The sequence below is a fragment of the Schistocerca cancellata genome, chromosome 5 (genome assembly GCF_023864275.1).
Source record: "Schistocerca cancellata isolate TAMUIC-IGC-003103 chromosome 5, iqSchCanc2.1, whole genome shotgun sequence".
Taxonomy (NCBI): Eukaryota; Metazoa; Arthropoda; class Insecta; order Orthoptera; family Acrididae; genus Schistocerca; species Schistocerca cancellata.
The window spans coordinates 374727861-374744708 of record NC_064630.1 but is presented as its reverse complement, the minus strand read 5'-3'; the positions used below and the strand labels follow the sequence as shown (position 1 = coordinate 374744708).

Genomic DNA, 16848 nt, shown 5'->3' with positions numbered 1-16848 from the left:
TTAGTTGCATGATGTTGCTCAGACAGACTGTGGTGGCCTGATGAGGTATGGCCATTGTTTGTTGTACCTGTCGGCATGGTGTGGTTGACGTTCTGGTTGGAGCTGTGGTCCAGCATGTGGCACAGCCGGCTAGGCAGTGACGTCACGCACATGGAGTGGTGAGTGTCATGGCGCAGGTGATATCTCTGTGCCATCACCCTTGTAATGTATAGAGGCATCAGAAAACTGTGGAGAAATATATTTCTGTTGGATATCACAGTTTTTTGGCAGTGTTTGGTCGTGTGTCCACAGTGGACACTGTTCCGTTAGTCGCATTGCGCCCGTTGTGGTTGCTGTAGTGGCATTGGTGTAACGAAAATGAAGTGCACGGTGTGGATTATGTAACAAGTAAGCCCGTGTTAATGGCATTGCTCCACTTGGTCGTAGGATGCCTCACGGTAGGTGGGGCAAAGTCACGGTTGGTCGGAGGACATTGCAGTGTGGGAGGTCTCTGTGGTGTGCCCACAGTATTGGCGGCGTGTCATGTAATCATCATCGACTGGATAAATTCATGGTAGATCGTTGGCCCACATGGTATGGGGTTCACTGTAAACATGGTGGTGATGTCTGACTCCAACTTTATGTCCTTTGTTGTCAGTGTGGGTGGAATAGCAATCAGTTAGTAATTCTGATATCCATCTTGTGGTCATAGTGCTGTTGGTGCATCTGTTGGTAGTTGTTGATGGCTAGTCATGGGAAAACGGTCATGTCGTGCATCCATACCAGCATGCAGTGGCGTCAGCGTATCCCAGAACGAGCTGGGGTGTGGGGAGTGGTGCTTGACGTCACGTCTGAGGTGCACTGTGGTACGCTGCACGGCTGCCATGACGTCACCCATGTGATGTGTGAGAGCAAAAGTAGTTTGTGGAAATATGCCATTCTGTATAAAATCACTGTTAACCAGCACTGTCTGTCCCAGAGACCGCCTAATACACTGACCTGCATGTTTGTTAGTTGTCACTGATTGTTCGCCGTATGTTACGTCACTGTGGTTGGTGTCCATAATTAGCCTGTCAATGCCAGACATCTCAATAATGATAGAGTCACTTGGCTGATAGGGAGACTTGTGAGTAGCATTAGTACTAGCTGAATGTATATCAATTAGAATATTGCACTCAAGAATGGCAGGGGCTGCAGGGTAGTGCCATTATTCATTACTGCTGATCATTGTTGTCCCTTCGTTGTGTAGTCTGACGAGGTTAGTGTCCACATAAGCACTCGTAGCACTATTTTCAGTGTTTGTTAAAGGCACTGTGGTTGATGGAATCCATATGTGTGCGCTGATGTGTCAATGGTTGCATTGTTGTGTGGGTATTAAACACAGAAAAATTGCAATTTCCATCTTGTAGCTGTTGAAATTTGTTAGATAAACACTCACAACACTTGCTGTCATTGACTGTAGCTGACTGACTGTCGGTGTGTGTATGATCCATGTCAGTGAGATGTTGGAATCTCACATTGGATGGAGGTGGAGCAAATTGTCAAACAAAAATGTCGCTGTGTGTTTGTCAAAAGACTCGGGGTCACCATTGTAGGATTTGAGTAATGAACACGATGTTCATGATATCTAATGACTGTCAATGTAACTGATTCACATACACAATATTTATTTACACACATTATACGGACAGATACAACTTAAACACTTGGCATCTCGGAACGCACTGCCCCATGTCCAGAGATACTGTTCTTGCAGCGATATTGTTGGGGACAGAAATATGTCCCCACAAGGCCTTCATCAACACACACACACACACACACACACACACACACACACACACACACACACACACACATGTGACCAAATTCTTTGGCTGCTGTGGCCTACCTTCAACAATAGCCTCGTTTGCTGAAAGCTCATTTTCTGACAGTCTTTTCATTGTGCCTATCTGCAACTCAGTATCTCTGCTATATGGTGAGTAGCAACTGTCCTTTTCTTAATAATGTTATATTGCATCCTGGATTTTTTATTGTTGAAATGCAGACAATGTATAGAAATTTTATGCAAAATTGAGAACATAATGACATCTCATTTCATTCTTGAGTTATTAGTTTTCTTAAATGGCTGATGGTCATGTACAGTGCCCGCATTTCCATCCCTGTGCATTGGGAGTCATATGGTCATAACAATCATCATATTTCATAAATGATTCAAGATATCGAAACAAGGTTTTTTGTAAATAATAGCATGTAAAGTGGCAGGTATGTTGCATGATAGATACTTGAAACATTTTCATTTACCAAGATATGGAAGTACTTCATCCGCAGCAGTGAGAGGGTCAGTGGAATAGGATGTGTAAACATGTCAGTAGTGTTTAATGATAAATCAGGCCATATTTAAACATGTCCTCAGCACCTGGGGAGTGGCAGAGCATGCTGCGTTAATTTGTCCACAGGAGTCAAAGGGCTTTAGAGACCCATTTATCTTCATCAAGTGTTTTATTCTTGATTTTTTTATTTTTAATGACTTGTTATTTATATTAGGCTATTTACTTAATTTCCTTTCTTGATACAGTGCTTTATACTCCTCAGCTCACTTTGTTATACATAGTATTGGGAGCTATAACCAACATTGAAAGTTCCTGGTTGATGAAAACTGTGTGCAGGACTGAGACTTGAACTCAGGACTTTTGCCTTTTGCAGACAAGTGCTTTAACCAACATTATCTGTCATAATTTCTATTTCATCCATGGGAACCGTATATGAAAATGATTGACTACACTATTGTACAAAGTCTACTTTCTTCTATTCCATTCTGAGGTTCCTTTTTTATACATGTGAGGAGGGCATATTGCCTGATGGGTTTGTTGTAATAGCTTCTACTGGAGTTTGTCAAAATCTTTTCAGTTTCATCAGTCATTCCAACTTGATAACAGTCCAGAGCAAACAAGCAATAATCAGTGATGAATCATGGAAGTGTTTTGTTTATTTGTTTTGTAGGTAGGTAAGCTCATCCCAGAATACTCTGAATGATAAACAGTGTAACTTCTGCCTTCTTGTTAGTTAGAAGAAATGAACTTTAGGATTTAATGCCCTGTCAAAATAAAGGTCATTAGAGACAGAAGACAATCTCAGAAAGGACAATAATGAGGCAAGAAACTTTTGCAGCATCCACCACAGCTCAGTCTGCCCTGAAGGAGTGTGAGGAGTTAATTTAGGTGACAACTTAGATCTGTTGTTGATCTTTTGGCTCAGTGCAACAATTGTGTCTCAAAGCGAGGTTGTCTGACTTTTTTTCCTCAAACTGCACTATCAAATGTCTTCTAGCGAAAGGGGCACAGATACATATGTCTCAACAGCGCTTTCTTGTTTTCATTTTAACTCATTTTTCTTAGTAGTTAACCTTTTGGTCAATGGATGAGTACATTCAACTTAGCAAATTTTTTGGATTTAATAATGTGTCATTGACTGCAATCATGTAAATATAATTAGCTTTAAATATTTAAATTTCCAAACTCCAAATTGGATACAGTGATTTCTCATAATACCTTTTCAAAGCTATTGCTCATTATAGTTCATATTAACACATAATAATAATGAGAAATATGATGTTAAACTGAAAATAACTGGATACAGATAGAAGATATGCACAATTTATTTTGAATATAAAAGTGAAAAATATACTGCAAGGTTTTTCATGCCAGTCCTTTATTTTCAGAAGAAGTTGTCATTGTACCATCAAATTTGTTGATAATTTAATTTTGGGTGCATCATTACAGATCTTCATTCCATTTCTTTAAAGTTGCATAATTTGATGTCAGTGCATTGTACAAGAAACTGAAAGTCAACTTTCTGTTCTTACAGGCATTGTTGTAGTTCATTGCTACCATTTTTTCCTTTAATTACTAATTGATCAAAAGTTTTCTATGTTTTAATCCAGGAACATTGCATTAAGCTTATATATTTATGATTTACAGGGTCTAAATGGCATTCTCACAGAAAGATGATCACACCAACCTTTCACTTCAAAATTCTAGAGACATTTTTTGAAGTCTTTGAAGACAAGAGTCAACTGCTTGTTAAAAAATTAAAAGATGAGGCCAATGGTCAAGTATTCAACATTCATCCTTATGTTACACGGTGTGCGCTCGATGTTATTTGTGGTAAGGAAAAAATTATATTAATGCAGTATGTGTCACACTGATGAACCAAAACATGATGATCACTAGCCACAGTGAGACTGAAGTCCCAATGATGGCATTTTGGGCACATGACATGATAAGGAAAGTATACAAGCTGAGCCTAGATGAATGGGGAATCCTTTTAGTGATAATACAGTCAAAAAGTGGAAAAAGTCCAGAGATAAGTAATTTTGACAGCAGATTTTTATGCCCAGCACCTAGCAACAAACATCTCAGAAATGGTGAAGCCGGTCAGCTGCTCATGCGCCATTGTTCTGAACTTTATTAAAAGTGGTTGGAGGATGCTGAAACCACAAATAGTGTCAAGTGTGGAGGTTGATGGCTTTCCAAGTCTGTAAAGTGGGGTACATGGCAGTCTACATCAGATCTGATGACAGAGTACAGTGATGGTGCAGGCACAAAGTGTGCAGTGTGCATTGTTCAACATGGGGCTCTGCAGTAAATACCCCTATGTGTTTCCATGTTAACTCAACAACACTATCAGTACAATTGCAGTGGGTGCAGGTTAATTGACATTGGACCTGAATTGATCAAAATGAGATGCTTGATCAGATGAATCATGTTTCTTTTTACACTGTGCTGGAGGTCATGTCTGGATACCCCATCATCTAGGTGAATGGCTGCTAGAAGTATGCACAGCACTACCGACACTCACTGGTGAGGACTGTGGTAGTAATTGAAGGCAACATGACAGCTGTGAATTACATGAAAATAATTGTGGACCATCTGTATACCATCACACTTGATGTCTTCCCTTACTGCGATGGGATCTTCCAGCAGGATAACTGCCTGCTTCAAAAGGCCAGAATTATGCAACAATGGTTTGAGGAGTCTCATAGTGAGATCATGCTGATGACTTTGCCACCTAATTTGCCTGATCTGAACTCCGTGGAACATACCTGGGGTACAGTCAGGCACCAAATCAGATCCACAAACCTCCAGCCCATAATTTAGGGAAATATATGACCTATGTTTGGATATCTGGTGCCACATACCTCTAAAAACCTAGCAAGGACTGTAAAATCTGTGCCACACAGAATTGCTACTGTATTGCATGACTTGGAATTAAGCAGGTGGTTATAAGGTTTTGACTCATCAGTGTACTTTATGCATTTATTTTTCATTTATACTATCTGTCCAGACATTCATGAAAATATTCTTTCATTTATTTGTTCTCTTTTCTCCTTTTTTCAAATCCAGTTGTGCCCAATAACACCAACCTTCAAATTATGGTCTTCTGTGAACATTGTGGATTGATTGCAGTTATATTATGTAATACACATTGATGAATGGTTCCAATAGCATCATCCACAATTACATTCACTATGATATTGCACAGTCAATACAAAATAACAAAAATTCTTTCTTACAATATTCAAATCATTTATCTCTCATACACAGTCCACTCACATTAATGTGACATCACCTATGTTTGACATCAATGTACAATAACCACTCACAGAGGGCAGTGACAGCACTAAATGTGGAGGGTATGTAAATGGTTGTGGGAGACACGTAAAACAGTGCAGTCATTGTTGAAATGTGGAAATGGAATGATTTAGCTGACATCCAAAGGGGCATGATCATTGGCTTTTGGGCCAAGGGTGGAAGCATTTCAGAAATGGCCAAGCTTGTAAACTGTTTGCATGAATACAATGGTTAAAGCATATTGTGCATGACAAAATGGTGCTAGCAAAACCAGTACCAAGGCAGCTGTGGTGCACCATGAGCCCTAGATGATGGCATCAGCAATGACTGTGGAGACATATAGAGGCAAATAGGTGTACAGCTGCCTAGATGAATGAAGGGACTACCAACAGTCTCTCCTCAATGAGCATTCAGCGAATGTTGTTGCATATGGGTCCCTGCAGCAAGTGCCTGGTTCATGCACCCATGCTGACTGCTGGTCATCAGTGACAAAGGCTGGAATTTGCACACCAGCACCACAACTGGAGATCCACACAGTGGTGGCCTTTTCAAAGAAGTCACATTTTATGCTCCATTGGACAGATGGCCGTTTATGTGTATGGCATGAAACAGCTGAAAAGAAACATGCTGCAAGTATTGTTGCCAGGGTACAGGCGATTGTAGGAGGTGTTATGGTCTGTGGAGCATTCTTGTGGCATTCCCCTGGTGACTTTGTCATTCTGGAATGCACAGTGTATCAATACAAGCATGTGTCTATCCTTGGGGACCATAGCCACCCCAGCTCGCATTGTACATGTGTGGGTCAAAGAGCGCCTGGGTGAGTTTACCATACTCATGTTGTCACCAAACTCAGCAGATTTAAAACCAATCAGGAATCTATGGGACCACCTCAGTGGGCTGTTCATGCCCTGGAATCTCAACTGAAAAACCTAGGGCAGCTGCCTACAGCAGTGGTCAGCATGGCTCCACATCCCTGTCAGCACCTTCCAGAACCTCACTGACTCTCTTCCTGCATGTCTTCTAGCATTTGATGCTTCAAAAGTTGGTTCTTCAGGTGTTTGAGAGGTGGTCACATTAATGCAACTGGACAGTGTATAAACTGTAGAATATAAAGTAAACTCAGTTTTTCTCCACCAGAAACTGCAATGGGGACACCAGTTAATGCACAGGAAGAGACAGATTCCGCCTATGTATCAGCTGTTTATGCGTAAGTAAAGAAGTTAATTTTATCCTGAGGTTGGAATGAAATGTCCATATGTAGAGTGAGTATGGGCCAGTGAGTAGCTAACAAATCAATGTCAGTTAAATAAAGAATGAAGATCTTCTGTTTATCTTTCAGCATCAGACTGATATGCAAAAGCATAGTGTGTTAGAAAGATTGGCATATTAAATTGGGTTCTCTTAATGTCAAAAATAAAGAATGTAGCTCCTCTTTTCTGCCAGATGGAAGAACTTCTGGTTCCGAAACTGGAGTAATTATGATCTATCAGTCTGCTAACTCATTTTTTGTATTGCTGTCTATCTTTATACAGCTGTAGTTCTGTTTGGAGATTAAAAATTTTACAACAGATTTCTCACTTCCTTACAATGTGGGTTAAGGGCATGCTGAACAAATGTCAACTGTAGTTACAATGAAGCGTATCTGTCTTTGGAAGGGAAAAATACTGTTAATGTAAAATTCCATATATATGATATTTACACAGGTTGCTAAGATAATCTGATAGTAAGGTCAAAGTAGGATAGATAATGACAAGTTCAAATTTTCTGCCAGATAATGATAGGACAGAAATGCACTGTTACAGAGCTACAGCTGTAAAGTGGCAACCAGTCTACAATAAGCTGGAAGTTTATCTGGTAAGCGAATGGAGTTTAATATGTCCAGCAAAGCAGTTCTGTTTGACTAAGCTGTTACTGCGTAATGTTATGGTTTTTGGGCTAAACTACATTTATTGTCATGTGTGGCATGATGCATAAATTATCATGAACAGCTGCACAAACAACGACCTACTGATATTGACATTGCTATTGCAGGAATGGGCATCAGTTTTTTTTTTGTTTTTTTTTTTTTTTTTTTTTTTTTTTAGAAAATAATCATTTTTAGGGTTGTTAGGGTTGTGGACCAGGTCTTAATGGAAACAGGTATGTTTAGACTCAAACAGGCCACTGCGTGCACATGCAGTTCAGTGAAGATTCTGGCATTTGATGAGTCTTGCACTAAAACCCTGAAGGAAGTAAAGGAATGTAGGTCGAATATAGTTTCAACGCAAGGCTTAGTGATAGATTAAGTTTTATTACACATAAAATATGTTTGTAAGATGCCTCAACTGGCATTTTGGCATTTAACCCTCGAGCAGACGCGCTGATTTTCATAACATGAGCAGGCGCACTGCGCACTTTGTACACATGTAGTCAAAAGCTGTCATCATGCTACCAAGGGAAACATGTATGAGCTAAATCACAGTTTGATTTTAGTTTATTTAAACAACAACATGAGAAACTTATATTAAATCACTAATTCACTATTTGATTAAACAAATAAGAAACTTTCATATCATTCTGTTGTTGCAGCTGAAATATCAATCTATTCCAACACTTTTTAAGTATATACTGAGCAAAAACACTCTTTCTTTGCCATATAAAAGAACAAGTTCCAGAATCTGTACAGAAAATTGGAATAGAGATCAACATAAACATCATTTCCACCCTTTTTATTTCTTGTGAAAACCACACATTGCATGTTGTACCACCATACAGTGAGACCTTCAGAAATGGTGGTCCAGATTGCTGTACATATACCCAGTAGCACACTGTCTTGCATTGATGCATGCCTGTATTCATCATGGCATACTATTCACAAGTTCATCAAGGCATTGTTGGTCCAGATTGTCCCACTCCTCAATGGCAGTTTGGCATAGATTCCTCAGAATGGTTGGTGGGTCGCATCATCCATAAACAGCCCTTTTCAATCTATCCCAGGCATGTTCAATAGGGTTCATGTCTGGAGAATATGCTGGCCACTCTAGTCGAGTGATGTCGTTATCCTGAAGGAAGTCATTCACAAGATGTGCACGATGAGGGCGTGAACTGTCAGCCATGAAGACAAGTGCCTCGCCAATAAGCTACCGATATGGTTGCACGATTGGTTGGAGGATGGCATTCACACATCATACAGCCATTACCACACCTTCCATGAACAACAGCACCATATGTCGGCCCCACGTGATGCTACCCCAAAACAGCAGGGAATCTCCACCTTTCTGCAACCACTGGACAGTGTGTCTAATGCGTTCACCCTAACTGGGTTGCCTCCAAACACATCTCCAATGATTGTCTGGTTGAAGGCATATGCGACACTCATCGGTAAAGAGAACATGATGCGAATCCTGAGCGATCCATTCGGCATATTGTTAGGTCCATCTGTACCGCCCTGCATGGTGTCTTGGTTGCAACGATGGACCTTGCCATGGACATTGGGAGTGAAGTTGCACATCATGCAGGCTATTGCACACTATTTGAGTCATAACATGAAGTCTTGTGGCTACACAAAAAGCATTATTCAACGTGGTGGTGTTGTTGTCAGGGTTTCTTCGAGCCATAATCCATAGGTTGTGTTCAACTGCTGCAGTAGTAGCCCTTAGTCAGCCTGAGCGAGGCATGTCATCGACAGTTCCTGTCTCTCTGTATCTACTCCATGTTCGAACAATATCACTTTGGTTCACTCTGAGACGCCTGGACACTTCTCTTGTTGAGAGCACTTCCTGGCACAAAGTAACAATGCGGACACGATCGAACCGCGGTATTGACCCTCTAGGCAGGGTTGAACTATAGACAACACAAGCCATGAACCTCCTTCCTGGTGGATTGACTGGAACTGATTGGCTGTTGGGCCCCCTCCATTTAATAGGCACTGCTCATGCATGGTTGTTTACATCTTTGGGCGGGTTCTCTGAACAGTCAAAGGGACTATGTTGGTGATACAATATCCACAGTCAATGTCTGTCTTCAGGAGTTCTGGGGACTGGGATAATGCAGAACTGTTTTTATGTGTGTATATTGAAGAAGTATCAGTTATCACAAAGTTCCTTCCATCTACACACTTAATTGCGTTGCACATTTTCGGGAAATTGTGACGTTCACTTGCTTTAATATCTTCATTTGTTGTCCTTGGTGTTGATGTACTGCGTTGCTACATTGGCTGAAAAATGGGGTTTGGAAGTTCAACACTGACCACTTTAAATGATGTAGTTGACAGACGCACATTTGCGTTTCACAGTTATTTACTTTCACAGTTCACAACCCCCCAATAATGCATAGCTATATGGCCAGTGAACTATTGTTTAACTCTCGATAAGCCTCATTAATAGGTTGAAGGCTAACATCCACATACTGCTACAATAGTTTACTGTAGAACATCTATGAGCAGTAAAAGCCTAATCACACAGTTCAAAGTTCTTATAGAATAATAAGGTAACCGAGCAAAAGTTTTTAGGGTGCAAAAGCATGTGATAAGAATCATTTGTGGTGTAAATTCAAGAACATCTTGTAGAAACCTGATCAAGGAACTTTGTATTCTAACCACTGCTTCTCAGTATATTTATTCCTTAATGAAATTTGTTAGCACTGAATAGGGGATCATGAAGGAACTGTATAAGGGGGGCTATGCTCCAGACTGAACGCTGAAAGGCATAATCAGTCTTAAATGATGATGATGATGATGAAATTTGTTGCAAGTAATACATCTCTGTTTCCAACCAATAGCTCAATACATAGTATCAATACTAGGAATAAGAACAAGTTACATAAAGATCTAAAATCACTTACCTTGGCCCAAAAAGGGGACCAATATTCAGGAACACACATTTTCAATAAATTGCCAGCAACCATTAAAAACTTGGTTTCAGATAAAGCACGGTTTAAACAGAGTTTGAAAGACTTTTTGATAGGCAACTCCTTCTACTCCATAGATGAATATCTTAACAGAAACAGTTAAGACAGCTTAAGTAAAAAAAAGTGGGAATTTAAGGAGAAGGGACCTGGATAAACTGAATAAACCAGAGGTTGTACAGAGTTTCAGGGAGAGCATAACAGAACAATTGACAGGAACGGGGGACAGAAATACGGTAGAAGAAGAATGGGTAGCTCTGAGGGATGAAGTAGTGAAGGCAGCAGAGGATCAAGTAGGTAAAAAGACGAGGGCTAGTAGAAATCCTTGTGTAACAGAAGAAATATTGAATTTAATTGATGAAAGAAGAAAATATAAAAATGCAGTAAATGAAGCAGGCAAAAATGAATACAAACGTCTGAAAAAAGAGATCGACAGGAAGTGCAAAATGGCTAAGCAGGGATGGCTAGAGGACAAATGTAAGGATGTAGAGGCTTATCTCACTAGGGGTAAGATTGATACTGCCTACAGGAAAATTAAAGAGACCTTTGGAGAAAAGAGAACCACTTGTATGAATATCAAGAGCTCAGATGGAAACCCAGTTCTAAGCAAAGTAGGGAAAGCAGAAAGGTGGAAGGAGTATATAGAGGGTCTATACAAGGGCAATGTACTTGAGGACAATATTATGTAAATGGAGGAGGATGCAGATGAAGATGAAATGGGAGATACGATACTGCGTGAAGAGTTTGACAGAGCACTGAAAGACCTGAGTCGAAACAAGGGCCCGGGGGTAGACAACATTCCATTAGAACTACTGACTGCCTTGGGAGAGCCAGTCATGACAAAACTCTACCATCTGGTGAGCAAGATGTATGAGACAAGCGAAATACCCTCAGATTTCAAGAAGAATATAATAATTCCAATCCCAAAGAAAGCAGGTGTTGACAGATGTGAAAATTACCGAACTATCAGTTTAATAAGTCACAGCTGCAAAATACTAACGTGAATTCTTTACAGACAAATGGAAAAACTGGTAGAAGCCGACCTCAGGGATGATCAGTCTGGATTCCGTAGAAATGTTGGAACACATGAGGCAATACTGACCTTACGACTTATCTTAGAAGAAAGGTTAAGGAAAGGCAAACCTACGTTTCTAGCATTTGTAGACTTAGAGAAAGCTTTTGACAAGGTTGACTGGAATACTCTCTTTCAAATTCTGAAGGTGGCAGGGGTAAAATACAGGGAGCGAAAGGCTATTTACAATTTATACAGAAACCAGATGGCAGTTATAAGAGTCGAGGGACACGAAAGGGAAGCAGTGGTTGGGAAGGGAGTGAGACAGGGTTGTAGCCTCTCCCCGATGTTATTTAATCTGCATTCAGTGCAAGCAGTGAAGGAAACAAAAGAAAAATTTGAAGTAGGTATTAAAATCTATGGAGAAGAAATAAAAACTTTGAGGTTTGCCGATGACATTGTAATTCTGCCAGAGACAGCAAAGGTCTTGGAAGAGCAGTTGAACAGAATGGATAGTGTCTTGAAAGGAGGATATAAGATGAACATCAACAAAAGCAAAATGAGGATAATGGAATGTAGTCGAATTAAGTCGGGTGCTGCTGAGGGGATTAGATTAGGAAATGAGACACTTAAAGTAGTAAAGGAGTTTTGCTATTTGGGGAGCAAAATAACTGATGATGGTCGAAGTAGAGAGGATATAAAATGTAGACTGGCAATGGCAAGGAAAGCATTTCTGAAGAAGAGAAATTTGTTAACATCGAGTATAGATTTAAGTGTCAGGAAGACGTTTCTGAAAGTATTTGTATGGAGTGTAGCCATGTATGGAAGTGAAACATGGATGATAAGTAGCTTAGACAAGAAGAGAATAGAAGCTTTCGAAATGTGGTGCTACAGAAGAAAGCTGAAGATTAGATGGGTAGATCACATAACTAATGAGGCAGTATTGAATAGAATTGGGGAGAAGAGGAATTTGTGGCACAACTTGACAAGAAGAAGGGACCAGTTGGTAGGACATGTTCTGAGGCATCAAGGGATCACAAATTTAGTATTGGAGGGCAGTGTGGAGGGTAAAAATCGTAGAGGGAGACCAAGAGATGAATACACTAAGCAGATTCAGAAGGATGTAGGTTGCAGTAAGTACCGGGAGATGAAGAAGTTTGCACAGGATAGAGTAGCATGGAGAGTTGCATCAAACCAGTCTCAGGACTGTGGACCACAACAACAACAACAAGTAAAAATATCTGTTATATTTCAGTTTTGACAACACTTGGTCACAACAGTCATGATTAGATATTTTGTGTATGATAAATTTATTAATAGTGCATAACAGTGTTTCATTCTGACAGCATGTTAGTTCTGTAAATATTAGCTGTTCCAGTTTACTGCATTGCATTAACCTATTTTGACTATCTCCTGACAAATGATCAGGGTAGTAAGTAATATATTCAAATGTTCTATATTTTTATGTTATACTTGCTGACATGTTACACACCTACGAGATTCTGACATGTTTCCACACCTACAAGAATCATCTCATTTTTTGGGTCTATGGAACGAAAACTTAATGCAATGTAATCTGACACTGTCTTTGTTTTAAAACATGGCCTAATTGTGTTACACTTATTTCACAGATTCATTATTGTTGATCTAACCAATACAGGTTCCTTGTCTGAAACTCGGCCATGGACTGACTGTCCCAGGACCAAAAATCAGGCCCTTATATATCCTCACAATAATAGGTGCTGAAACTACACATTGTTCAATGTTTAATTTACAGAAATTAAAATTAAAACTTACTTCATTCAATTAACTGAATACATAGAAAACTTCAGTTTTTTCTACTACATAGGTTAAGCCGTATTATTTGTTTAAACTATGAACATAACAAATATAGTTGTGAAAACAATATTTTTGACAAAACTGTTAATTACTTTGGAATTGATTAATGGCTGTCTTTGCTAACATGTTTTTGAATAGAGCCAAATAGATCCTTTAGGAATACTTTTAGTTGTTTCCCCAAATGTTTATAATTATTATAGAATTTATATTTGTTTATATGTCCTTCACTTTGTTTTCCACACTATACTTCAATATTACTAATGAAGAACGTTTTAGCATCTGCTAAAACAAATATCTTTATCCCATACTTCACTGGTTTTCTTGGGATATACTGAACAAAAGAACAGCAACCCCTGAAAGCTTGCAACTTTTTGTCTACTGTCACAAAATGTCCTACAATGTAAGTGTTCTTGCAGTTCACCCACCACATATGCATCCAATATTAATGCATCCTTATTGCAGCAAGTTTATCAGTTACTCCTCTTTCTTGCCTTGTACTCATGTCGTCAAACCAGATACATCATAAAAGGAACAGAAATCTTCTGTAGCTCATAACAAATCTCATAATCTCCATACCAGTACCACCTGCTATCCACAGTTCAATGACATTTGTGTGGTTTGCTTTCTTATTCCCGATGAGATACAGTTTCCTTGTAGTTTCCTTAGGTACCTTTCTCTGGGATATTATACACATTATTTCTTAGATTGAATGTATATGTTCATGTATTTTAAAATTTCATCAGTCATTTCCAGGCTAAGATTGTGCATAAAGCCACTGTTTCACTTGTGACCCCTTTGGCAACACATGTAGGCCCAGGGAATATTTTCACAATATTCTTTCTTTTTGTTTTCAAAGTCACATTAGGACATGTTTTATTCCATTTGCACATTTTGTGCCTCTCAATAAAAATACCACCAGTGGAGAGCGGCTAGTCAGACATCATCTGAATCGTGGACTTCATCAGAATCTGAATCATGGTCACTTCCTGTGATAAATTCCTCTTCTTCTTCAGAGTCGTCATCGTTTTTGTTGCCTGGTACAGAGTTGAACTCTGGATCCTCGCTGAGTAACCAATCGAGCTCGTTGTCTGTCAGCTTTGATCTTGCCCTGCTTATTATGTGTTATCTTTTGATTCGATTAAAAAGGAACGAAATAAAAGTGAAGGAAAAATTACTTACACGACCGAGCTCATGGTGTACTTTGTACACGTTTGCAGTTTATTTTAAATTACTTCAGCTCATGTGAACCTATGACAACACAGCTTCTCACTGTGCTAGCGGAAACACTCATGCAGGAATAGTTAAGGGTGTGCTATTGTAAAACAACAGTGGAACTGTGCATGACAATGTTATTTGCGGTTGGTGCGCTTTATACTCAGGTGCGCCTGCTCAAGGTTTAATGGGGTCTGTTGCCTGACATAACTTTAGTGTTGCTGCTTGTTTCAATCAGCTGTGGAGAATCTACACTAATATAAGTTTGTTCATAAATTAGTTTGTTCAAAATCAGCAAAACTGATACACAACTACAATGCTTGTTAGCAGAGTAAGGTTAGGCATTGAAAAAGATAAGTAACAGATTGTTCATAATACTTATATTCTGATAACCACACATTACATGTAGCACACTTAAAGAGAGTGGACATCAAGAGCAAAGATAGTGTACTTGTCATACTCAATGTATACTAACAAAAGAACCAAAGAGCCAGATTACCAAACAAACACTACCACTTAATCTGGTGACAATTTCAATTTATGAACAAGATACATGCGTTGCTCTCTGGCAAGTGGTTTAGTTAATACATCAGCAGGCATTTCCTTTGACTGCAAATACTTAACAACAGTCTCATTTCTTTTAACACATTGTCTAATAAAATGTCCCTTAGCACAAACATGTTTTAATCTAGAATGCAACACAGGATTTTGTGACAGTCTAATAGAACTCTGGTTGTCATGGAAAATGATTACAGGATTTTGGTGCCTATTATTTAACAATTCACTTATTAGCTGTTTCAAATAAAGTGCCTCTTTGGCTGCAGAATTCATCTACAAAATTCAAATCAACAAAATCAGTTATATTCAGATCCTTGATATCTCCTTTGTCAAACACAATGCCATAATCTATAGTACCTTTGAGATAATAAAGCACAATTTTTGCTGCCTTCCAGTGAACACTAGTAAACTTACAATTATACTGGCTTAAAACACTTGCTGCACAAGATATGTCAGGTCTTGTATTAGTGCTGATATACAGCAAACAACCTATAAGTTCTTGACATGACACTTGAACCTTATCACCCTGCATATCCCAAAGCTTTAATCCAGCTTCCATTGGTGTTCTAACAGGAACACAATCGACCATAAGCATTTCAGCACATCTGCAATATCCTTCTGGTCAAGTTTTAAACTACCTTCCTCCCAATTTCTGGTTATACACATACCCAGACAGGACTTCGCTTCTCCTACGTCTTTAACTTCAAAATTCTCAGGCAATCCCTGATACAACTTGTCTTCCATCACACTGTTATTACACAAGACATAAAAATCATCTACATACAAAGCAATAATTTCAACATTTTTACCTGACTGTTTAATGAACACACAATCTTCATTGGTATTTGCAACATAACCCAGGTAATTTTGCCTTTTCATTCCACTGTCTGGCTGATTGTTTCAAACCGTAAATGGCCTTAGTTTATAGACTTTACCTTCACTCCTTTTTAAAACAAAACCATCTGGTTGATTTGTGAGAATAGTTTCCTCGAAGTCCCCATACAGAAAATCAGTCTTAATATCAAAATGGTAGATCTTAAAATCAAGATTTACTGCTAAACTAATGAGAGCTCTAAGAGTACTATGTCTCACAACAGGTGAAAAAGTCTCACAATAATCAATGCCAATTTTTTGTGTAAACCCTTTAGAAAAAAGTCTAACATGCTGGAGTGCTGTATCATCCACATTCCTTTTCAGCTTAAATACCCACTTGTTACCTACAATACTTTTATTACTCTTTGGTGGATCCACAAGTTCCCAAACACCACTGTTCTGGAAACACTTAATTTCTTCTTCCATGGCCTTTATCCAGTCTTCTTTGTCACTCCTCGACATGGCATCCTCCAAGTTCACAGGATCTTCTCCCAAACTAGAAAAATCACTTACCAAATAGGTGACATAATTCAGGTACTCCTTGGGTTTGGATGCATGGGCTAACCTTCTGACTGGTTGGTCCACTTCTGAAGCATCAGAGTCCATCAGCTGCACCACAGTCTCTTTTGTGTCTGCCACAGACTGAGCATATGGGATGTAGTGTGGGTCTTGATCTCTATCACTTCCAGCACTGCTGACTTCTTCTTCTTCCTCTGCCTCTCCCCATTCAGTATACTGTTTATTTGACTAGAACATACAGTAATCTTCATTATTAACAGCTGGTGTCCTGGTATTGTCAGTCATGCACTCATTCTCCAGAAAAACAACACTCCTGCCTTTCACTATTATCTTGGGGTTCTG

At 39.2% G+C, this 16848-nt stretch overlaps 1 protein-coding gene across 1 annotated transcript in view; it reads left to right on the top strand.

Moving 5' to 3' along the window:
* LOC126187466 (cytochrome P450 4C1-like) overlaps positions 1-16848 on the top strand; it is a 105208-nt gene that overhangs the window by 50579 nt on the left and 37781 nt on the right. The window contains exons 5-6 of the mRNA XM_049928563.1: positions 3957-4142; positions 6747-6816. Of these exons, the coding sequence (XP_049784520.1) occupies positions 3957-4142; positions 6747-6816 (256 nt within the window). The remainder of the gene's footprint in view (positions 1-3956; positions 4143-6746; positions 6817-16848) is intronic.